The 26,839-nt window shown below is 38.8% G+C and overlaps 1 protein-coding gene across 1 annotated transcript in view; it reads left to right on the top strand.

The window, feature by feature from the left end:
- The window catches only part of EFNA2 (ephrin A2), a 144,198-nt gene extending 128,110 nt beyond the window's left edge, over positions 1–16,088 (top strand). Inside the window, exons 4-5 of the mRNA XM_072111811.1 lie at positions 8,992–9,057; positions 14,181–16,088. Of these exons, the coding sequence (XP_071967912.1) occupies positions 8,992–9,057; positions 14,181–14,299 (185 nt within the window). The 3' untranslated portion in view covers positions 14,300–16,088. The remainder of the gene's footprint in view (positions 1–8,991; positions 9,058–14,180) is intronic.
- The last annotated feature ends 10,751 nt before the right edge of the window (positions 16,089–26,839 follow it).

The following is a 26,839-nucleotide window of genomic DNA, read 5'->3' on the forward strand; positions in this document are numbered from 1 at the left end:
ATGCTGTAGCTAAACTGATGCAGGATCATATCTTGGTTAATCCCTGAGCTGATTTGTTGAAAAAACAATTATAACATTCCGTACCTTGGGAAAGCTGGGTCAGGCTGGCTGCACATTGTACACGGAGCTTGTAATTACAAATGGAGATTAGGAAAGCATGACTAATCAACCTGAGCTGGATCACTCATACACAGCAGCTGGTGGATGTTGTAGCAATTGATTATTCTGTCTGGCATGGAGAGGAATGATTGCTGCAAATTCTCCTGCAGATAAAAACTCACAAGCTAGGACAAGCGCTGAAGGAGCCACCGAAGCAACAGAGCTTCATTATCATAATGTTATATCTGTTTTATCTGCAAAACCACTTAGCTCAGGATAAGATTTTTTTCAGGTGCTGAATACTTATTTTATATATAAAGCTCTAAATCCGAACGAGACAGAAAAAGGTTGCCTAGTTGGCTAACTCACTTTTCAAGTCAAGAAAAATACATCCAAAAATCTGTAAGAAATCCAGCAGAATGTACTAGTACCAAAAGTAAAACGCAACTTTTAATAATAACTGATAAAATAAGTTCACAGGGAACCACAATAGTATGCACATCAACCATTTAGTCAGCAAAGACACATCAGAAAGGGAGCTCGTTCAGACCTCCAATAAGTCTCGCCTGACACAGTCCCCATTAATACCTCACCGTTTCTTAGTGCATTCCTGTATAGCATATGACACGGTACATCATCTCAAAACCAAGGACCAACATTAATCCGGACAGTAAGGAATAATAGGGTGGATCTCACCAGTCTTCGATGCGCCGTCTCCTGGTCGAGCGGTACTGGTCCGGAGGTACAGGACCTATTAAGCTCTACGATCGGTTTGTATCCTGACCCTGCAATATTGCTCCCGCCCTGACAAGGACGGTCCCAGTACTGTCCCTTACAGACCCTGTTAGTCCCTAATAAGTAATCCCTACGCGTTTCATACGTCGCATGACACACTCATCAGGGGAATAAATTAATGTAGTGGATTATGCAGTCTTGATACTAAGTATGGCTGCGAAATGAATCAAAAACGAGCATTGGCCCGTATCATACAAGTTATACTAGTATGGTGGCTAGATGTATTGGCATGGGTCTTATATAAAGCTTAGTGTATGTGTGTGTGTGTGTGTGTGTATGTCCGCTAAAGGAATTTGCACCGCCGTGTTTACAGTCACCAAATTTTGCACAGCTGCTCTCTTTGACTCAGGGAACATGTTGTGCCAGGTTTTGAGCCGAAATTGAGAAATATACAGAAGCCATTGTCTGCTTTTGCTGCTGCTGTGGAGGTTGGAAGCTGAGCCATGATTGGTTGCTGTTCTGCCACAGGTCATTCATATGAGCTCTGAGCTTTGATTGGTTACTATAGGCAATGAGTATAATACAGCTGAGATGTGAGGTAAGATATGAGGTAAGATTTTGAAGTAATATGTGAGGTAATATAATATCCACCATATACAGGAGCCATTGTCTGCTGTCGCAATAAGCAACTAATCACACCTCAGCTGAGAGACAGGCATTGAGTTTGAATTAGAGACAGACAGGGAGAGTAACTGTGAGAGAGGCAGGGAGAGTGTGTGACAGACAGGGAGAGATAGATGCATAGATAGATATATACTATTTTTTTGTTGACCAATCCTATTTTGTTATAGCTAAGAGCAGTTATTTACTACCCTGGGCAACACCGGGATCTTTAGCTAGTATGTCATAAAGAGGAGTGTTGTCAAGTTCAAAGCATAACTACATTTTCGACAAAATTTTATAAATCAATCACACAGATTATAATATTAAAGTTTGTAATATACATTAAGAAATATTCTTCAGCCTTTCTTCCTTATTTAAACGCATCAAATGAATAGTGTCCAAAAGCAAAACTGACCACACAAGTTTTCTGAATAAAATCTTCCTTTTACTTCATAATTAAACATTCTCATTTTTTGATAAATTGACCATATATTCACTATGATAACGTTCAAAGAGCTTGCATTCTCAGACCACGAGGTAATGTGATTATGTTAGCATATTTATAAACTTATTTGTAAACTTGCATAAGCATTATCACAGTCCATCCTTTGAATGTCCTTTTAAACTACTCACGTATCCTGGTGCTGACCAAATATTCACTATGATAAAGTTCAAAGAGCTTGCATCTTCAAGATAGCGTGAGTATGTTAACCGTGACCCCCGAAACGTCACAGTACGGTGCTCACAGCACTTTCGGGAGGTGTCTGCTTGAGTTAGGGTCTCCGTCCGTGCACCAGGATACGTGAGTTGTTTTAAAGGACATTCAAAGGATGGACTGTGATTATGCAAGTTTACAAATAAGTTTACAAATGTGTTAACATACGCTACCTTGTGGTCTGAAGATGCAAGCTCTTTGAACTTTATCATAGTGAATAAATGGTCAGCACCAGGATATGTGAGTTGTTTAAAAGGACATTCAAAGGATGGACTGTGATTATGCAAGTTTACAAATAAGTTTACAAATATGTTAACATACTCACGTTACCTCGTGGTCTGAGAATGCAAGCTCTTTGAACTTTATCATAGTGAATATATGGTCAATTTATCAGAAAATGAGTAAAAGTAAAAGGAAGATTTTATTCAGAAAACTTGTGTGGTCATTTTTGCTTTTGGACAATAACCATAATTGTGTAGCGGCTGCACTTTGTATGACAATTTAGAAAACTGTGCCCCCAAAAGGGCAAGGTAGTGCTTAATACCAGCTCTGAGTTACATACAAATTCAGTTTAAGAACAGACCTACAGAACTTTTACATAACCCGGAAAATGCCTGTTCTTTATAGTTTAACATTACTATGATGTAGCTGCAAATGCAAATCATTACACAAACAGTATCTAGAATTTCCTAAATATCTGACAAAAAGCTCTACCTGACAAGATTCAACAATAGGAATACTGCTGTCAGATGCAGGTTTAGTGGAGTTCATTCATGAACAACGCATAATGACCAACTTAATTTCCCTGTAAGAAAATGGATGGTTGACAAGACAACCTTGTCTGCGCTCTTTTCCATGTCACTCTGCCCTCTATCTGATTGTGACAACTTTACTACATTTATCTGTTTCCTACTGAAAAATTCTGCTCTACGGACTGTCAGAACTGCTGTAAGAAATGTTCCTAATATTTCATGAAGTGAACATGGCCTTGAAGAAAACTACATCTTATAATAATATCATATCATAAGCTTTCTCACTAGTATACTCACTGTTACAACACACATGTTGCCCTTACATCACACATCATAAGAAACAATGACATTGCATGGCTCTGTATATATTTGATATACTGCCAGGAGATGTTTGTTCTTTATATTGTAGATATACTTCAACTGTGGGAGAATCTAAAATAAAATACAGAAAATCACAGTGTATGATTTTTAAATAATTAGAATTTTATTGCATAAAATGAATGTTTAATATAATAGAAAAACAGAACTGGTGCACCTTTAAACTAGAGCATGCACCAAATTTCTGTTGGACTTTGCATGTTAAATCTGGAGCAAGGTCCGACTGAGCACCCAAATACCCTCTAATTTGTTTCGCATATGAAGCATAGTGCAGCTGTGCCACAAAAATGTTGCGTGTGACACAAATGTTTGCACTGAAAAGAATGTGCAACAGAAGTCCAACAGAAACTGGTGCAGGACCCTTAGTAAATGTGCCCCTATGCTTGTTCTTTATATTATAGGTACACTTCAACTGTGGGAGACAGAATCTAAAATAAAATACAGAAAATCATAGTGTATGATTTTTACATAATTTTATTGAATGAAATAAGTGTTTCATACAATATAAAAACGGAACTGAAAATTTGGTTCAGTTACAATGTTTTCTGTAGTTGTTCATCAGTTTTTACATAATTTCTCAGGGATTTTCAACCATTCATATATACAGATCTTCTACAGATGTTTCAGATACCAGAGCTGTCATTGGGCAACTTTGATTTTCAGCTACCTCAAAAGATTTTTGATTGGGTTCAGGTCTGAAGACTGGCTAGGTTACTCCAGGACCTTGAAACACTTCATATGGAGTCACTCCTTAGTTGCCCTGGCTGTGTGTTGCAGGTTCTAATCATACTGGAAGAACCAACCCACAGCTTACTGAGGGAAAGAGGTTGTTGGATCTTGAGATACATGGCCCCATCCAACCTCCATTCAATACGGTGCAGTTGTTGTGTTTCTTGCTGAAAAGCATCCTCAAAGTGTGATGTTTCCACCACCATGCTTCACGTTTGGGACAGTGTTCTTTGGGTTGTATTCTTCCTCCAAACATAGCGAGTGGAGTTTACCAAAGAGTTTCAACTGTCTAGTCTCATCTGGCCACATTACCTTCTTCAATGGCTCCTCAGTGGGGCCTTGCATGCCCTCCAGTATTTTAATCCATGACTGCATAGTCTATTACTGTAGTCTATGTGACGGTGGTACTAACTTGCGTCAGGTCATGTAGCGCTGATTCCTGACCTTCTCAGATTCATTCTTGCCCACGAGGTTAGTTCATTCAAGGAACCTCCAATGGAAGATTGACAGTCCTTGCAATCCTTCAATTTTGTAATAATTGCTTCAACAATTATTGCATTCATACCTAGCTGCTTACCTATTGTTCTTTAGCCCATCCCTGCCTTGTGCAGGTCTACAATTTTGTCTCTCTTTCACAGATACAAAGGTATGCAGCAGCGGCATGTAGAGCATTGTAGGGCAGTACTATTGCAAAACTGAATGTTTTCCTTCTTCTGATCTCCAGGATCCATACCGTGGAGCACATTTATTAAGAACAGAGCAAACTGCGCTATGTGCAACACATTTTTGTCGGACTTGCATGTTAAATATGGTGCACGGTCCGACTAAGCACCGGAATGCCCCCTTCAGTGCAGAAATGTGTGTTGCTTGAAGCATAGTGTAGCTGCACCACAAAAAGGTTGCGTGCGGCAAAAATGTGGTGCAGGCATGTCTTAAATACTTATGTAAACAGTTTGCACTGAAAAGAACATGCAAAGTCCAACAGAAAACCGTCACATGGCCCTTAGTAAATGTGCCCCTAAGCGTCTCCAGTTTTTACATTTTAGTGCAAAGAGAATATCTACACAGAACATTTTAGGAGTTCCTTTTTAAAATAGGGTTTCCTTTGCGCAAAGTTCCTGTTTCTGTGCCAAGTGACAAGTATTTTTGATATACTTAAGAAAAAAATATATTTTTATGTTTGGTCATCTAATCACACTGTTGGTGATGATTAAAATATAGATATGATTAGTCTGTATGCTAGACTAAATACAAGTAAAGTTTGGCCTTAGTTAAGCCACCTTAAAATATTTTTTATCCAAGCACAGAACTTTTGTTGAAACTTGTCCATAGGGGAAGCTTTTAAAGAGAGCTAGCCCCAATTGCTTATGCTTTACCATAATTGTCACTAATTACAAAGCAATGACAAGGTGAAATTTGTGTAAATTAGACACTTGAATACTAATTTGTTATTAGCGCAGCAGCTACTTAAGTACTTTGATTGCTGCAGAATCACAAGGGACAAACGAGCTTGCTAATTATACTGGCCGGTATGGAACACACACAGGGAGAAATGTACTATATTGCTAAAGGAAAATAGAATTATTTCTGGTTTGAAAGAACCTGTTAGTGGATGGGTTTAAGGCCACCGTGAGTAGGATATTTACGATTGCCTCACATCATTCTTCAATATGTTCAGTAGCACAACTGTAAATGTCTGCTTCCCCATAGTAAAGCTACATCATAGGGCCATCCAGTTGCTTGAGTATCCATTGAGCAAAGTGGGCCAGCAAGGCCTTACGGAATGAACACCTATCAAATTTATGTTTCACTTTTTATGCAATGTGCACATTGGCCAAACATCTGTTTAGAGCTTCCCTAAAGGTCTTATTGAGCATTTATAGCAAACAGGGATGGGTACCTACCAGAATGACCCAAGAATGAACAACTAGCAACCTAATATGATGATCATGGATACCCTAAGCTTATATGTATGTTCTTGGGAAATGAATTTTATCTGATCCCGCAGAAGCACACATTGCTGAGTAATTGAAAGGTTTCAGTATGCACAGTGTCCTGGGAGCCACAGCACCTAGAAACGTACTCATTTCATTTTTAAAAACCCACCAGTATTGCGTTTCTGTGTTTTATAGAAGCCAGCTCAGTTCTGGAAAAGTATTCTATGGACAGATGAGACAAAGATCAACCTGTACCAGAATGATGGGAAGAAAAAAGTTTGGATAAGAAAGGGAAACGGCACATGATCCAAGGCACACCACATCCTCTGTAAAACATGGTGGAGGCAACGTGATGGCATGGGCATGCATGGCTTTCAATGGCACTGGGTCACTTGTGTTTATTGATGACATAACAGCAGACAAGAGTAGCTGGATGAATTCTGAAGTGTACTGGGATATACATTTAGCCCAGATTTAGCCAAATGCTTCAAAGTTGATCGGATGGCGCTTCATAGTACAGATGGACAATGACCCCAAGCATACAGCCAAAGCTACCCAGGAGTTCATGAGTGCAAAAAAGTGGAACATTCTGCAATGGCCAAGTCAATCACCAGATCTTAACCCAATTGAGCATGCATTTCACTTGCTCAAATCCAGACTTAAGACGGAAAGACCCACAAACAAGCAAGACCTGAAGGCTGCGGCTGTAAAGGCCTGGCAAAGCATTAAGGAAACTCAGCGTTTGGTGATGTCCATGGGTTCCAGACTTAAGGCAGTGATTGGCTCCAAAGGATTCACAACAAAATATTGAAAATAAAAATATTTTGTTTGGGTTATGTTTATTTGTCCAATTACGTTTGAGCTCCTAAAATGTGGAGTGTTTGTAAAGAAATGTGTACAATTCCTACATTTTCTATCAGTTATGTTTGTCCAACCCTTCAAATTAAACGTTACAATCTGCACTTGAATTCTGTTGTAGAGGTTTAATTTCAAATCCAATGTGGTGGCATGCAGAGCCCAACTCGCGAAAATTGTGTCACTGTCCAAATATTTCTGGTATACTTGGTCAACCCCTTTATGTTAATTTTTTTGAAAAGTTGGTACATATATTTTGATTCCAAAATTGCAAGATGAAAACCTGGGATAATAAACACATATATTTAAAAAACAATTATCAGACAAGGTTCTCTATGACTGACTTTTTTGTAGCCACATATAGTTGTTTCAAATACATAAAAATATTTAATCTTGTTTAACTCCTTAACGCTCTGCGCCGTAGCTCTACGGCGCAGAGGTATAAGGAGTGTATGAAGAGGGCTCACGGGCTGAGTCCTCTTCATACAAAGGTGGGGGTTTTTGCAAAATGCATAAAACCCCCACCGCTAATAACCGCGGTCGGTGCTTGCACCGATCGCGGCTATTAACCCCCTAAACGCCGCCTGCAAAGTCGCAGGCGGCGTTTAAAAGACGGCGGCGCGTGGGCGCCGCCATCTTTTTTTTGATCGCCACGCCCCCGAACGTCATCGGGGGGTGGCGATCAGTTGCCATGGTAGCCTCGTGTCTTCTCTTGACACGAGGCTATCTGGCAGCTGCATATTCGTTACAATGAGCCAGTGGCTCATTGTAATGAATGTGCTGCAAAAATGCCATATATTGCAATACAGAAGTATTGCAGTATATGGTAGCAGCGATCTGACCATCTAGGGTTAATGTACCCTAGATGGTCTAAAAGATAGTGAAAAAAAAAAGAAAAAAAAAAGTTTAAAAAATAAAAAAAATTAATAAAATATTAAAAGTTCAAATCACCCCCCTTTCCCTAGAACGGATATAAAACATAACAAACAGTAAAAATCACAGACATATTAGGTATCGCCGCGTCCCAAAATGCCCGATCTATCAAAATATAAAAACGGTTACGGCCGGCGGTGACCTCCGAGGCGGGAAATGGCGCCCAAATGTCCGAAATGCGACTTTTACACCTTTTTACATAACATAAAAAATGAAATAAAAAATGATCAAAATGTCACACAGACCTCAAAACGGTAGCAATGAAAACGTCGCCTCATTTCGCAAAAAATGACCCCTCACACATTTCCGTGCGCCAAAGTATGAAAAAGTTATTAGCGTCAGAAGATGGCAAAAAATTTTTTTTCTTTTTTGTACACATTCGTTTAATTTTTGAAAATGTATTAAAACACAATAAAACCTGTATAAATTTGGTATCACCGCGATCGCACCGAACCAAAGAATAAAGTAGGCGTGTTATTTGGAGCGAAGAGTGAAAGTCGTAAAAACTGAGCCCACAAGAACGTGACGCACGTGCGTTTTTTTTTCAATTTTTCCACATTTGGAATTTTTTTTCAGCTTCGCAGTACACGGCATGTTAAAATAAATAACATTACGGGAAAGTAAAATTTGTTACGCACAAAATAAGCCCTCACACAGGTCTGTACACGGAAAAATGAAAAAGTTATGGATTTTTGAAGTTGGAGAGCGAGAAATGAGGCGAAAAACCCTGCGTCCTTAAGGGGTTAATCTTCTATGATATGTTAGCATACAACAAAGAGCCAGAAGATTTAGGTCCTGCTAAAAGTGGAATGAAAATGTAGCATTTTCCCTACTGAAGTACAGTACTGCCAGGGGGCCAATATATCTCAAAATTAGGGGGTTATTAGCAGATATGCTCTGAAATATCTAATTCCAGTGAAATATGACTTATTGGATACAAGTCTAGTCCTTTTGAAACAACCTTAATGGAGCCTGCAATGCATCTCAGGGGTCCGATAGTCCTATTTGTTCATTTATTTTGTTTTATTGTTGATCCCTTGGTGTTACATGGCCAGGCTTATTGTAGAGCTTTTTAAAAGATTACCAAAAGATTTGAATGTTTATTTTCTATTATATATTTACTGTACTTTTTGTGTTATAAATGAAATTTTATAAATTATGTTTTATATAAATAAATATATATTTTATTTTTTAGCTTCCACCCCTCCAAACATGGTGGATAAACCTTGCCTCAGGCTGAAAGTTTACGTACGTCCGACAAGTAAGTATCTTAAGTTTTGAGTGCATTGATACTAGCCTTACATCTACTGCTAAGTTTTTCCAAATATTCGAAAGAAATCTGGGGAAAGCATGTACATAGCCAACAACCACAGACAAAGCAGCCATTAAATGTAGAGTAATAATTTATAACGTGTAAATAGACCAAATACATGTGGAAAAGAAGAATCAAAGATAGGCTGAGAGAGAGGAAAGCTGTAACAGAATTCAATATATGGGAACAATATTGAGAACTGTACACATTACACTTTCTGGAGCTTATTGATAGCTCATTCTATGGACATTAGTATGAAATTGGTCCCTATTGGCAGCATAAATATCTTCATTTCTTCTTAGAAGGCTTTCTCCAAGATTTTGGATTACACTTTTTTTGCAAATTCTTTTTGTTTTACGTTAAGCATTAATTTAATTTCAGCACATAGTGGGGCAGGGAAGTGCTCCTCGCTGTGTAACGTCCCGTGAAGCTCCAGTATGGAGGGGCTCTGGTAATTCCCCTGGAGCTCATTAGCATAATTTAAAACTTGATTTTAGAAGAAAGGAGGCCATGCATAACAAATATTTCTTTCATAAATGTCGATAAAGGCAGACTTAATCTATAGGTATATATATATAACGAATGGAAAAGGTAGGCAGCACTCCAAGGTTCAAATCAAACGTGAGTGATTTTTATTGAAACACATATATATATATATATATATATATATATATATATATATATAGAGAGAGAGAGAGAGAAAGAGAGAGAGAGAGAAAGAGAGAAAGATATTTTTTTTTTTCAATTGCCAAAACCCACTTATAAAAACCCATATAGCAACAGATTAGGGTCTGCTAGCTTGTGGCCATATACATGCCCACAACTGTCATATGAATGTGGATTTACAGATATAAGGAGGGAACCTCCATCAGTACTGCAGCCTCTACAGGTAATCAGTTATATAGTAAGCTGCTACTAAATATACCAAAACAGTGAATGAATGACACACCCTACAAGGATCTGTGTTTTTAAATACTCTTTATTGCACAGTTATAAAAAAAATATCTTTTGTTTAACAATACTAATAAAAGTGAAGTTTTAAACTAATGTTCAGATACGGGCTTCTTAAAGTGTCCATCGAATTTATAATTTAAATAACCCTGTCATAACAATTGGTCCGCTATTTCTTTGTTTGGGTTAATGTGTATTATATATATATATATGGGAAGTATGGCTCAAACAAGTTATTTGTTGGAGCAGTTGTCTAAAACTGTCCTGGGCCAGATTTATATGGAATGGATTCGCAGGTTGGTAGTGGGGCGGTCCATTCCACCTCCCTATTAGGCTAAGACAGGTTTTGTGTTGTCCAGTACCTTGGACACACAAGGTTGTAGCAGCCTAATCAGTCTGCTTAAAGCTGTTGAGCAGGGCTGAGAGAGTTGGCTCTAAAAGGAGGTCTGGCAGAATGCACATAGCTGTGACTTCCATGCCTGGAACAAGTGATGACCTTGCAGGTGTCTTTCTATGTTAGTGGTGAGTTAGGGGAACTCTTAGCCAGAACTCTAGAACCCAGACGAGTAAGATATTGTATATGTTTGATGCCTGAATGTGAAGGCTGTTTTATTTTGTATCTGCTGCTTAAATAAACAAAAGCGAGACCTGTTTGGACTTTACTTTGGTGTCACTGTCTTGAACTGCATCACAAATCTACCAAAGGTCTCTCCCGGCCAAATCTCTCTCTCACTCTCTCTCTCTCTATATATATATATATATATATATATATTTATATATATATATATATATTTATTTATATATATATATATATATATATATATATATATATATATAGATAGATATATTTTTATATACCGTATATACTCGTGTATAAGCCGAGTTTTTCAGCACAAAAAATGTGCTGAAAACGTACCCTCGGCTTATACACGAGTCTATAACCAAAAAATTACCCACTTAAAAAAAAATAAACTTAAATACTCACCCTCCGATGTCAGCGCGGCTCCCCGATGTCGGCGCGGCTTACCGATGTCCCCAATGTCAGCGCGTCCCGTCTTCTTTCTTCTCCTCTTCTATCTTCCGGCATGGAGGCGGCCATGGTTTCTTAGTGGCCGCGCATACTATGACGTCAGCAGCGGCCGCGTCATAGCATGCGCATGCTAGAAGAAAACATGGCCGCGTCCATGCCGGAAGAGAGAAGAGGAGCCGCGGAGAAGACAGAAGACGGGACATCGGGGAGCCGCGCTGACATCGGAGGGTGAGTATATAAGTTTATTTTTTTAAGGGCTGTGGGGGCAGGCTGCTGTATACTACTAGGGGCTGCTGTATACTACTAGGGGCTGCTGTATACTACTAGGGGCTTGCTGTATACTACTAGGGGCTTGCTTTATACTATTAGGGGCTTGCTGTATACTACTAGGGGCTGCTGTATACTACTAGAGGCTTGCTGTATACTACTAGGGGCTTGCTGTATACTACTAGGGGGCTTGCTGTATACTACTAGGGGCTGCTGTATACTACTAGGGGCTGCTAAATACTACATGGGGGCTGGCAGGCTGTATACTACTGGGGGCTGGCAGACTGTATACTACTGGGGGCTGGCAGGCTGTATACTACTGGGGGGGTTTGACCAATGCATTTCCCACCCTCGGCTTATACTCGAGTCAGTAGTTTTTCCCAGTTTTTGGTGGTAAAATTAGGGGTCTCGGCTTATACTCGGGTCGGCTTATACTTGAGTATATACGGTATATATTTTTATATATAGAAATATATATATATTCAAATCTGTTTCCAAGATATTGGATGCAGTGAAGCAAAGCCTTTCAATGTTTGCAGTGTCAGGAAACTGCATATGCTGTTTATGTATGTTAAGTTATACCAGCCAATGTATTCTGATTACATTTATGCAAAATGTGAGCTCTAAACTATTAACTAGTAAAGGCTCTCTAAATTCTGTTATGTTCTTAGCCACATCATACCATCACATACAGTAAAAGCAAAATAGATAATAAAGCAATTCAGAAACCACTTCTGTAAAAGCCACTGTCATATTGCATTATAAATGACCTTGGCCCCAGAATGATAACCATATAACTTTTTATAGCAGCTGTAAAGTAAGATGCTTCCTGTTTATAAAGCAAATACAGGTGGTCCCCTACTTAAGAACACTCTACTTACATACGACCCCTAGTTACAAACGGACCTCTGGATATTGGTAATTTATTGTACTTTAGTCCCAGGCTACAATAAACAGCTATAACAGTTATCACAGGTGTCTGTAATGAAGATTTATTGTTAATCCTGATTCTTATGACAACCCAACATTTTTAAAATCCAATTGTCACAGAGACCAAAAAAAGTTCTGGCTGGGATTACAATGATAAAATATACATTTCCGACTTACATACAAATTCAACTTAAGAACAAACCTACAGACCCTATCTTGTAGGTAACCCGGGGACTGCTTGTATCTAGCATCTCTAATTCCTTTTGATTGTGCCATAATGTGCCAGTAATCGATCTTCTGCTACAGCGATATACCGGTATGTATTGGTTCCAGCATTAATGGATAACCACTCCTAAGTCTCTCCTTCCAAAATATGCATTGTACTCATGTGTAACTGTCCATATTAATATAAGCACTTGATTCCAGTTGTTCTCAATAGTGCTCTGTTGCATCTAAGATAACTGTCAGCTGAACACTTTTCCCCCTTTACATGCTGCAAATGTGTTTTCAAAAGGGAGATGGACATTAGCTACTATTAATTACTGAAGAAAATATAAGAATAATACAGCTTACCTTATCTTTCAATGTGCATGCTGTGTCACTCCAGAAATAATGCTGCAACTGTGCACTGGATAGTCACTTACTGGACTAGGGGATGCATAATGATTGACTTCATAAGAATTAATTTATCCAACATCAAGTAAAAGTCTTCAGAGCTTTATTTCCTTATGAATTTAAAAAGGTGAATACATCTAAAATTACATGTTTTTGCTGACGCGTTTCGAGACAAAACGGCTCTTAGCCGTAGCCCTAAGCACTAACAGCTGTATAGGCTCAAAAACGCATCATTCAAAACATGCAATTTTGGTTGTATTCATGTTTTTTAAATTCATGAAGAAATTAAGGTTTGAAGACTTTTAACTTGATGCGGGATAAATTCATTTATACAAAGTCAATCATTACTACTAAATACCTCTGGTGTTCTCTTATTTACATTGAGAACAAATAATTATAACATCATTTGTTCTTCTTTTATCTATTATCTACCATAAAGAGAGGTTGAGGACATTCCCTTACACATTATTGGTACACTTTGTTGGCAGATCTCACCTATATTGATGGGTTCAGCTGAAAAATGTCTAATGTGTATGACAGCTTATGGTCAGTAGAAAAAGAAGGGGTCTTATATCCTAAATACAGAAATGACAAAAGGGCACATATTCATAGAAGAGGGTAATGGCTTAATGCTAGTGATTATCTATCATTGGTGTCAATATCAGATGACTTGGTGTAAAGCACTTAGTACCTCCGATGATTAGGATATTTTACCTCTCATTGTTCCATCTACAAATATTACATGTATACAGCGCTTAGTCAGATAATCCAAGACACCCCCCTAATTTGTGTTGCATGGAAGCCAGCACAGCTGCGAACACACTTCTTAAATACCCGTGCAAGCCGTTTTAACATTGGAGACCGGGCACAGTCCAACTAAAGTGCGTTGAAAAGTGGCGCAAAGCCCTTAGTAAATGTGCCCCTGTATTCCCTCTACAAATTGTATCCATATGACAGTACAAAAACAGACAGGTCAAGTCAGGCTGTAGCTTGGGTAGCTCTGGGGAGGAAAGAAAGGGACGTACTGGAGATGCGCCATGAAAGCAGCAATTTTTTGTTGTAACAAATCCAGTAAAGTTAACCCGTAGGTATTTTCCATTCCGTAACAGAGACTTTGGAGAGTGTGGTCTAGTGAAGTAATTATTATGATGTTTTCTAAATTAAACTGGTGAACAGGAAAAATATCTCAATATAGTTTTTATAGCAAAAGTCAAATTCCAGGAAATGAATACAAACCATAAAGGTCTCTCATGTTTGTTTTCTATCTTTTTATCCTCAGATGATTCTCTTTATGAGTCTCCGGAGCCTATCTTCACCAGCAATAATTCGGGCCTAAGTCTCAGGGTCCCTCACTCCAGCCTTGGTTTTCTTCTGTTTTGGACTATCATTGTTTTGTAGCTTTTTGATGGTTATTAGCGTAACATCAGCATAAAGGAGAGGGAGAAGAAGCAGCAAAGAAGAGACTGACACCTTGAAATCTGGAAAATTTATATAAGACTCAAACAGAAAAGAAGTGAATTCCCCTCATGAGAACAATGTGAACAAATCTTGATTTCTGCCGATGGTTAAATGAGGGCAAAGCTTTGCTGATTAAATTGGGGCCCAGAAGTGCAGGTTTGCTGGAGTTTGGAGCTTTCCAGTAACTTGCTTTTTACATTTTCAGACCAAATGTATAGTCTTTTTATTTTGTATTCTTAGTATGTTTCCTGCTTTTGCACCAGTAGAAAAACATAATTGTGGAGATTCTTTTCCAATATGTATGTAATGGGTTTCAGCTCACTCTGACCATTCTGTCATTTGACACTTCCTTCCATTCGCCTGTCATATTCCATTCCAATTTCTCGACAAAGAGTTTAAATTCATATTGTGAAATATTTTGTGGATGTGTAAGGTGCAAATATGGATGGACCAAAATTGGTTATTATTCCCCTGTCTTAAAGACTACATAAGGCAGCCAAAAGACCACTTTTTGTCTTTTGTAATAGCTTTCTAGTGTTTCTTTTCACTTGGACAGAAAATCTTACCTAAGAATCTTCTAATGTCAGTTTCCCTTGTAACAATTCAGTTCTCTATCATTCTGATCTTCATAGTAACATCACTGAACAGATAGTGCTAGTTAATTAACTTTCCTCAGATTATTAAGCTCTTAATCGATGAAAAGTGCCATGTGAAGATTATTGATCCAGACATCAGAGTATCGCCTAACTGTTGAGTATTTGTTCAGATCCCATATATATATTTGCAAGATATTGACATCAGTATTGTAACTGAGGATTTACATTCTGCAAATCTGGAATATAAGTATGTTTTATATACAGATTGCAATACATTTTAGGGCCGTAGTAAATGCCCATTCTAGTGGGAGGGGTTCTTCTATATTATGTTCATTGCCATGAAATGTGAGGTGGAACGGATGAGCAATAGTGCCGATTGCAATGTATACAGCCATTTTACTTGGACCTATATATATAAATATATATATATACATATATAAATATTTTTTAAGTTAAAAAAATTAGTTGAAAAAAATAACATAAAGGTTTATATAAAAAGTCAGAAATGCTGAATAACTCTATTTCTTTAAAAAGAAAGAGAGACTTTTTTGTGCCAATATTATATAGATTTCCAAAAAGAAACCTAATAGAAAACCGTTGATGGTGCTGTAAAAAGAAATAAAAATTAAATATGGCTGCTTCTCAGCATAGATAAAAAATGGAGGAATTCTAAGAATCTGGATTCAGCAGTTATTTTGTGAATACCTACATGGCTGTATTGTACATGTATCCACAACGCCTCCACTTTTAGGTGGTGGCATGTTAACAACAATTCCTAACTTGCACTTAAGCTCTATGTGCTTGTCTGTCTTTTCTAGTCTTCTCTACTACATCACCTTTTTAATACAGCGAAAAATAAAACGTGGTGTTGTTTCTCAAGCTCCAATGCTCCAGTGGCAAATAAAAACTTATACTTTGTCTGTTTTATTCTTCATATGTGATTCTCCCATCTCATCACTCAGTATCTGTCTGCCTGCTATAGGTGCAAGTCTCAGACACTTCATCCATGTGTGTAAATAGAGCCAGCAGGTATACTGTGATTTTCTATGTATTGCTGACAATGAATTTTATGGAAGTTGTATGATTTATAGACTAGGAAGCAAAAAAACTTGCAATAAAATACATTTTATCCACTCTCGTTTTTTTCTGCAGCTGCTGAGGGTCATATATTTTTTTAAAAGATCTATAAAGATGAAATGGAATATTAAATTTGCTTTTACTTCCAGGGCTTTCTATTTCCCAGCTAGTGGGCAAGCATATACAAACATTTAAAGCATTGGGTTTGGAAAGAGGGAACTTATCAGCTGATTGCACTTCGTACATACTAAGCAAGAGGTACAACAATATACATTTTCTGGTTACCATGGAAAATTGTGGAGGCCGCATTTCACAGATCTACTACATTGCCAAGAGAATCCTAGTTATATGGTGCAAGATGTCCCTGCATCCTAACAGGACTCTCAACAGTTAGATTCTTAAAATATTCCAGATACACACATGTCTGAAACAAGCCTACACTATATGTTGATTTTATACTTTACAGTTTTGTACAGTAACTATCCATTTTTGGGGTTCTCCAAAGTAGAAGTCAGATTCACTCATATACATTTACTACATATACATTCACTCAATATACATTACATGTTCAAATGATTAGTACACTAATATATATATATATATATATATATATATATATATATATATATACTTAAATACTAAACTGGAACATAGTTCAAAGTCTTATTTTTTAAAAAAAGAAATATCTGTATTTTTGGAATAAGATGTTCCAGAAGTATGTGTTGATACATACATGAACATATTTTGCCATATTTGTTCAAATGTGGCAGATGTCCTCAATGCAATCCAGGCAGTCCCCGGATTACGTACAAGATAGATTCCATAGGTTTGTTCTTAAGTTGAATTTGTATGTAAGTCGAAACTGTATGTTTTATCATTGTAGTAACAGACACATTTATTTTTTCCCCGGTGACAATTGGAGTTTAACATTTTTTTACTGTAATGGGACCAAGGATTATCAATAAAACTTCATTCCAGACACCTTACAGAATTCTGATGTGAATACTTTTGTGTAAAAACTACAATAGAGGTTAAGGAATGATATCTTTATTGGCTAACATGTGGTGAGACTCAATTAAGATAAGGCGGGGCAATAAAACAGGAGTCTCACCATATGTACTAATTAGCTTATTGTAACATCCCTCAAATGTTGTATTTTTCTCTCAGTGCTACATTTGTATCCATGCCTGAAGAAGGGGCCTGTGTGCCTTCAAAGCTTGCAACAAATATATTTTTTATGGTTAGCCAATAAAGGTATCATTCCTTAAGCACTTTTGTAGTTTTTACACAAAAGTATTTACATCACAATTTTCATTTCTCCTGCCTTACAAGGTACTTATACAATTTTCTCAACATACTAAGACACTTTACAGCTGATTATTGCAGTCTGGGACAATATTTAATGCATTCAGAGAGCTTCACCAGTGGTCAGAGGGGTCCATCTTTAACTAGGGGTCCTCTACATGAAAGTCTTGTGGTTCGTATATTTTATGTTTTTGTAAATTGTTTTACAATAAAGAAGCAGGGGTCTGTAGGGGGAGAGGACCCCCATTGTGGACCCTACACGTACCTCGGGCACAGTGCTAAGAAAAGGAGACCTGATCTTGAGCCCCCTCTCCTTATCCCTGAGACCTGTTACTCATTTTATAGCAGCATCTCATATCATAGTAGCACCCCTCATTTCAGAATAGCACTCCTCATATATTTACAAGTAGTATTCCTCATATTTAATAGTATCACCCCTCATTTTATAGTAGCTCCACTCGTATATTTAATAGTAGCATCCCTTATTTCATAGCAGCACCCCTCATATAATTAATAGTAGCACCCCTTATTTCATAACACCACCCAGCATATATTTAATAATAGCAGCCCCCTCAGTAGTGGCCAGTAAAAAAAAATATATAATATATATATAATATATATATATATATATATATATATATAAATGGTGATTCAGCGGTTTCCTCTACTGCCTGGGCATCTACAGGCTCCAGGGTGCAAGGGACCTGTACATACCTGAGGCAGATGCAGATCCACCACATCCTGCAACCACCATCAATACATCCCTGCTAAGAGGTCTGCACTTTTGCCTCTATGGTGTCTTCTGTCTTCTTCTGGATCAATAATTTAAAGGGGAATTCAGCTGGACAATCAGTCACAATTAGTATAGGATTTAAAAAAATAGATATAGTTTTTATTTTTTCATAGCAAACAAAACATGACGTTTCGCTACAATGTCTCGTACCTTCTTCAGACACTGTAATAGTAATAAATATATACAAAATTGAAATATATAGAGAAAAAATAACATCTCATGCAATATAGTGAATAAAGTCCAATAGGGTCATATGCTGAAGATTGCCTTAGTGCTTGTTATAGGGATATCTTATTTATATCATATTGAAACAAACTCATTACAATTTCAATTCCATGGTTAATAGATGAAATGTCGATTCCCAGGTTTCAATAGAAGTTTCTTGGAAAAAAAGACATATTTGAAATAATTTTGACTGGAGGTTAGAACAATAAAATAACAACTCACCAGTTTGCAAAATCTATGAATGCTCAGAGTAAACCACATATAGCGGCATATCAGGTGTAATGAGAGGTAAAGCAATATATTACTCAGCTTGTTTCTAGATGATCCTGATGTAAGATATCACAATAACAAACTCTATGGCAATCTTCAGCCTATGACCTCCATATATTCACTATATTACATGAGATGTTTATTTTTTCTCTATTTATATCAATTTTGTATATTTTGATTTTGTGTTTATTACTACTACATTGTCTAAAGAAGGCCCGAGATATGGGAGCGAAACGTCACGTTTCATCTCTTTTTGCAAATACTATACTAATTGTGATTGGAATCTCTCTGGATCAACACTGCTGCACAATAGTCTGAAATACTTTATATTTACAAACTTAACATATATCTCATAGGCTGACATGTAACAGTATATCGGTTTTAACAGTAAAGGTAAATAATAAACTATATACCATACTTGATAATAGGTTTTTATATGATATATCAGTATGCTATAAAGTACAACAGAAGATCATATCAATGTGTATAAAAACAGACTTACATTGAAAGCGATATATTATAAATGCCAGTAAATCACTGGTAATTCCTTCATTCTACCTTACAGAAATCCACAAAAGACCTAGTGATCACCACATTCTATAAATTTCCTAGGTCTTTGTCACAAAAGAAAGGGTTTAGCCTAATGTTATTTGCCAAAACCAGCACTTTATAACATAAAGTCCTAGCAATCAAAGTATGCTAGGAGAAAATGGTAGCTTTGCATTAAACAAGCTCAGGGCCAATGTCAAGCACTTGGCAGCAACAGAGATCCACAGGAGAACATTTAGATAGTTTTCCTCTGCAATTTATCTGTTGATATTCTGAAGGTAAAAACACACACCCAAGAAATCAGTTCTCCACTGAGCATATAATATGATTGCTGGTTACAAAAATATATAAATAAGTAAAAAAAATCACTATCGACATGAAGGAAAAACAATATTGAAGCTGTCTATGTATCTGTTTCGAAAAATATACATATAAGTGAAGGTCAATGTGTATTTGCAAGCATTTTAAAGTCACATCTATGAACACCACGCTGCGAACCTAAGAAGATGATTGACTTTTGACCACTACAACTCCTATAACAGTATGTTTATTTTGTGCTCGCGACAGGTGACCCCAATGAAACATTGCTTCGTATTTACATTGTAAATGGAGACTAGATAGTCTAAGGCTACATTCACACGACTGTTGGGGGACGTATGTACGGCCGCAAGCTTGCACCTGTGCATACGTCCTCCATAGTCCGGCAACGGGCGTACGGAGCAATACGGTGACACATGTGTCCGTACACAGGGAAAAGATAGGACATGTCTTATCTTTCCCTGTGTTACGGCACCGTGCATCGCTATGTAAAGGGGAGGGGTCACCACTCCTCCTCTCCATGGCAAGGCCCGGCGGGCATATGTTTATGTGAATCCAGCCTAAATGTGCATCAGATTCGCATATTTAGACTGTTAAGTTTATACCACCTAAAAGTTACCTTACTTTCCACCAAGAATGAGGGCTTGGCTTAAAGTGAACATGTCACTAGTCCTCAGATTGGTAATGAAATATCCTTCATAGAGCTCCCACTTTTATTCTACAAGTCACCCATTTAACCATTAAAAAATCATCCCCCGAAGTCAAATGAAAAGAGTCCATTTTTGCTTGAGATTTGTCAGGCTGAAGAGGAGAATTGCTTTAGCTGCCTATATGTTGGCCCTTATAGCAGCTAGAATCATGTTTCTTGTACCATGTTAACGATGAAAATAAAGGTCTTTTATCTACCAACTATGTTTTTAACAGCCAGTATCTATTTCTTTTTACCACAAAGAACCACAAGCCTTATGTTTACAAAGAGGAGATATATTCATCTTTAATATGATACCAGAATCATGATTGTAGCTCTTATAGAACCCAAGAAAGTGATTCGTGAATGCTCCACCTCCAGTTTCCTGATTTTCTAGAGTTTTCATTTGTATATGCCTTTAAGGCAATATTTTTTTATAGGTAAACAGTTAACAACACAAAAAATGTAATTCTATGAAAGTTATTTCATATCCTACCTGAGGGGACTGTTACTTTAGTGATGTAAACTCTGGTGTTAGGTTCCCTTTAAATGAGTTTTCCAATTAAGAACAATTATCAGTTCAAAGATGCTCACTTCTCTGTAGTGTAAATCACTGTGTATCGACGTTGGATAAGCAGTGTGTATATTGTCTGAGAAATCATTTGTATAAAAAGCTTTTATAATGCTACAATGTAAGGATTTCCCCTTGTTCAAAAGCTGTGCCCCTATCCTAGTATGAACCATCTTAATGTAAAAAAAAATATAAAAATTTGTTTAGTTAATCTGCTCCAGCACATTTGTCATTCATTCAAATCATGACATATACAGTCATGAGAAGAAGTATATTCTATTTGAATTCTACGGCTTTATATATCAGGACTAATAAAAACATCTGGACCTTAAATTAGATAAATACTAACTCAGATTACACTTTGTAATTATTTATTTCACATGAAAAGAAGGTCATAATATAATAGAAGTACATGAAAACAGCATAAAACAGCAACAGAGGGTTATTAATCAAGTTCTCATGATTCATTGATCTTCAGTAAGTGTAACCACCTCTATAAAAGCGTATGTTTTTGTTTCCTTGTTTAGTGCAGTGAACACAATGCTAGGGAGGAAAGACTTCAGTAATCTTAGGAGCAATGAGGGCACATTTACTTACCTGTCCCGTCGCGATCCCCGAGGTGCGTTGTCCGAAGAGTATTTGGATCTTCCGCGGCTCAGCCTGATTGCACATAGAACACAGAGGCACATTTACTAAGGGCTCTGTGCCGCACTTTTGTCGGACTTTGAACGTTCTTGTAGGCTAAAACCGCTTGCACAGGTATTTAAGAAGTGTCTGTGCCGCTATTGTGTCGCAAGCGACCCCTTTGTAGCCCAGCTGTGCCGGCCTCTATGCAACACAAATTAGGCGGCATGCCGATGGTCGGTGGACTCATTTGGACCAAGCGCCGAGCCCTAGCTTTCTGTCTGACTTTGCACGTTCTTTTATTTACAAACAGCTTGCACATGTATCTAAGAAGTGCCGGCGCCACATATGTGTCGTGCACGACGCAAATTTCATCATTGTAATGGACATTCCGGTGCACAGTCCGACTATGCACCACATTTAACATGCAATGTCCGACACAAGTGTGTTGCACTCCCCATGTTAAAGGTACACCAAATAAAAATTTGCGCGCTCTGTCAAGGCAGTGCACGTAGCGCCAGATTCATGAAGAACAGGTGCCACAATGCGTGTATCAGGCACCATCTGCAAAATACACATAGTGCATTTTGCACTGGTTTTAGTAAATGTGCCTCAGTGTGCTGGTTATAATAATAATAATAATAATAATAATAATTCTTTATTTTATATAGCGCCTACAGATTACGCAGCATTAAAACAAAGCATTCCAAATTGGTCCGACAGTATAAGAACTGGATCTTATTATGCACCTTGCATTTACAACTGTGTCTTAGAATGCCTGTATTTTTGATACTGTACAACCACAAGTCTGATGTGCTTTGAAAGATGAGATTCTTTTACAGGCGGTCCCCTACTTAAGGACACCCGACTTACAGACAACCCATAGTTACAGACAGACCCATCTGACCTCTGGTGAAGCTTTCTGAATCTGCTTTAGTCCCAGATTGCAATAATCAGCTGTAAGGTGTCTGTAATGAAGCTTTATGTATAATCCTTGGTCCCATTACAGCAAAAAATGTTTAAACTACAATTGTCACTGGGGCCAAATTTTTTTGGTCTTGATCTACAATTATAAAATATACAGTTTCGACTTACATACAAATTCAATTTAAGAACAAACCTCCGGACCCTATCTTGTACATAACCTGGGGACTGCCTGTATTTAAAATGACACCCCCAAAGCATGATTCTAGGTACTATAGAAATATAAGACTATCTGAACTGAAATTTCCCATGCAGCCTCTAAACTTGATTCACACAATATGAGGAATGCGAGAAAGGACATTTCATACACTACCTGAGGGGGCTTGTAATTTAATGTGGTAAAATCTGGCGAAATAATTCCATTAAGATAATATAATATAATTTATAATTATTATGTATTTAAGTATAACTCTATATTTCTCTGTCACTATATAATAATAATATAATAATCTTTATTTATATAGTGCCATCAAATTCCGTAGCGCTACAGATTCTTGTGAACATATACAAATAAAATAAGACATTACAGAATAATAACAGTCATATGAAACAATAGGAGTGAAGGCCGTGCTCGCTTACAGTCTATGAGTACGAGGGGGTGACAAAAGAGATATTTATAAGTTTTATAAGGGGATGGAATAAAAATAATTTAATAAATAAAGATGCTGCTGCTTGAACCAGCCATCAGCTGTAACCTAATATACAAAGTCCAAAGTCAGTGGGACTGCAGAGAAGCATTTTCTGCATAACAGACAGGGTGAGTACCCAGAATTGATTAATAAACTGTTAATTGGATGCAGTTAGCAAGTGTGATAGACCAACCTAAATAAATGAGTTTTAAGAGAACATTTGAAATTTTGAAGGGTGGGTATTAGTTTGATAGACCGGGTAGGGCATTCCAGAGAATTGGCGCAGCTCTGGAGAAGTCCTGGAGACAGTGGGAAGTTCAAATTAAGGAAGAGAATAATGTAAGATCAGTGACTTACATAATTCTTCTTGTAGGCCGATTGTGTCATTGGGTGCCTGACCGAAAAGTTGAGTCAATGGCTGGATAACGAACATTGGGGCAGATTTATCAAGTGTCTGAAAGTTAGAAAATTTCTAGTTGCCCATGGCAACCAATCACAGCTCAGCTTTCATTTTACCAGTGCTCATGAGTATTTTAAAGGGGAGCTGTGATCGGTTGCCATGGGCAACTAGAAATACTCTGACTTTAAGACACTTTAAGACACTTTAAGATAAATCTGCCCCAATATGTTCTCGACCTGTTCTCTTATACAAGGGACACAATGCAAATACTGAAAGATCTAGAAGGAGCACGTTTTGAGATACTACCGTATTAACAGTAGACGTGAAGAGTCTCTATACTAGCATAGGTGGAATATGATGCAGTCAAATATTTTTTAGAACGTTATAACGTCAAAAGCCTGATGCGACAGGAATTTATTTTGGAAGCATTGCTGTTTGTCCTTCGTCATAACTATTTTAGTTTTGACGCCCGCTTCTTCCTCCAGACCCAAGGAACGGCGATGGGCGCTGCATGTGCTCCCACATTTGCCAATCTGTTCGTTGGGTGGTGGGAGGAAGAGCAGGTTTTCAGTGACAATATAGAGGAATTCACACATCACGTTGTATTCTGGAAAAAATACATTGATGATGTGGTGTTCATCTGGAAAGGGCCTAAAGAAACTATCAAAAGTTTTGTATCACATCTGAACAAAAATGACTGCAACATCAGACTCGCCCTCATGCACAGCAAAATCTCAATTCCCTTCATGGACATCAATAGGTTCAAACAAGAATGTACCGCAAGTAGACGGCTACTAATAGCCTCCTGCACACCGAAAGTGCGCATTTGCCCTGTATCATCAATAGGATCCCCAGAGGAGAATTCCTGAGATTGAGAAGGAACCGTTCCACCCTTGAAAGGTTCAAGGAGGGAGCAGTAGCCCTTAAAGAACACTTACGACAGAGACAATATTGTGGTTGTGCTATAAAGAAAGCGTACATTGCTGCACTTCACACTGACAGATCATTTCTACTACAAGTAAAGACAAAAACTGCAGGTTCACAAATTAGATTTATCACCACTCCCAATCTTTATGCTCCCCCTTCAGATACCGAAAAAGTTCTTTACGGAACTTCGTAAAATGTTTTCTAAATATTTGTGGAGGGACAAGAGACCCAGACAAGCGCATACGCTGCTGACAAGGAAAAAGCAGAGAGGAGGTATGGGGCTCCCAGACACACATCTATACTTCTGGTCTGCTCAGGTGTCTCGAGTGCTACCGTTAAGGAACAAAGGAAAAGGGAAATCCCCTCACATTTTAGAAGGGGGAGACATGGGCCATTTAATTAGGTGTGGAGCATGGGTACCACCGCCTTGGGGCAAATCACTAGAAAAGGTCAATGATTCTACTAAACATATTCTGCAGATATGGCATAAAGCCAATATGAAAACAAAACTTTCCCCATACCCCTCACCTCTAATGCCAGCGTGTTTCCTCCCAATGACACTGTCACAGAATTGGGGGGACATTCCGGCCTGGTGGGAAGCACTGGAAGACTTGACAATTAAGGAGTTATTGCAGAAGAACTTACAACCCTTAGAGGAGTCTCTAACCTCCAAACTACTAGACAAGGGATCAATCCAGTTTATATCACTACAGCTACAATCGACTTGTAAAGCCTTCTTTAAGAAATATGGCCCTCCTAGAGCAGTCACGCCTTTCGAAATCGAGGGGCAGTGGGGCAGCGAACAAATAGAGCACCAGCAGAACCGTTATACTTGCCAGCTTGGGAGGAGGAGCTGAAAATCAATTTGTCAGATAGAGACAAGAACTGGATCCTTAACCATTCTTGTGGCTTCTCCAGATGCATAAGCCCTTCAGGAAAATAACTACAGGAAAATCACTTTAAATTACTGACTAGGTGGTATAAAACGCCGGAAAGTTTGCAAAGATGGGGTCTACACCCTACAAGTAACTACTGGAGATGTAGCAGGGGAAAGGGATCCTTTGAACATATATGGTGGAGTTGCCCCCTGATCTCAACCTTCTGGACAGAGGTTCAGAAGGAAATTAGAACAATTTGCTCCTCAAACATAACAATAGATCTTCCCCTTATAAGTCTGGGACTATCCCCGGGGGGTATTCGGTTACACACAAACAAACTGGTCACACATTTACTGGCTGCGGCAAAGACATTGATCCCGCTATATTGGCTAAGGACAGACACACCGCAATTAGATATTTCGAGAGAGAAACTAACCCAGATATGTTGAATAGAGGAATTATCCAGCTGGGCCTCTTATACCCATGATTCTTTCGAAGTAGTTTGGGCACCTTGGCAGGCGTACGTAATGGAAAGACAAACCAACAATCCAGCCAGACAAACCAACAATCCAGAGCAGAAACTGATAGTGTAGAGCGAATGACAAGAGTTCTCTACCCCCAATCTATCCCTCTCTATATTAAGTGCCGCGTGATAAACTTGAAAAACTCTCTGTGTCCCCATCCTTTTTGCCTCTGGCAATTCCCCCAAAGAATCCAATGTGGGTGTAACCAGGGGCACACCTGCCACGAGGCGGGTTGAGATTCTTGCCTCAGGCGGCACTCCTCCTGCTAGACGGGGGGGCGGCGTCGGGCTCCCACCTGCCGTCATGTGCTCCGGCCGCCACGTCCCCTGTCAGCCGGCACATGGACCTGCCCTTCACATCAACCAACCCGCTGGCCGGCAGACTCACCCATAACCCGCCAATCACATCCTCCAGCCTGCTGGCACTTCCCTACGCGGCCCGCCCATCACTTGAACATGCCCGCTGGCCGGCACACTCCCCCATGGCCCGCCCATCACAGCCACCTGTGCGGCACATTTCGCCCCGCATCCCACCCATCACATCCACCCGCTCACCGGCATTTCCCCTCGCAGCCCGCTTATCACATCAACACACTCATCACTTATCACATCATCACATCAACACACTCCCTAGCGGACCACCCCTTCACATCCACCCGGTGGCACTTCCCCTCGCGGCCTGCCCTTCACATCCACCATCCCGCCAGCCGGCACTTTCCCACGCGGTCCGCTCATCACTTCCACCCGCCACCCAGCACTTCCCCTCGCGGCCCGCTGCCCGGCACATCCACCCGCCCGGCAAAGGTACCTGCCCAGTCCAAAGTCCACATCGGTTCCCCACCCCCCCACTCCGATCCCCTCCCCCGGCTCGGATCCCTCTCCCCGGCTCCGATCCTTTCCCCCCCGGCTCCGTTTCCCCCCTTTCCCCCAGGACTGATTCCCACCTTCCTGGCAAAGCCTACCCCCCACTGGACGACAAGGCCGACGATGGAAGAAGAAAAAAGGTAAGGTAACTTCTTTGTATGTATGTATATGTAAGTATGTATGTATATATATATATATTTGTATATTCTGTATGTGGTATATGTATGTGTGTGTGTGTATATTTGGTGTATATACTGTT

Source organism: Engystomops pustulosus, chromosome 1, assembly GCF_040894005.1.
Source record: "Engystomops pustulosus chromosome 1, aEngPut4.maternal, whole genome shotgun sequence".
Lineage (NCBI taxonomy): Eukaryota > Metazoa > Chordata > Amphibia > Anura > Leptodactylidae > Engystomops > Engystomops pustulosus.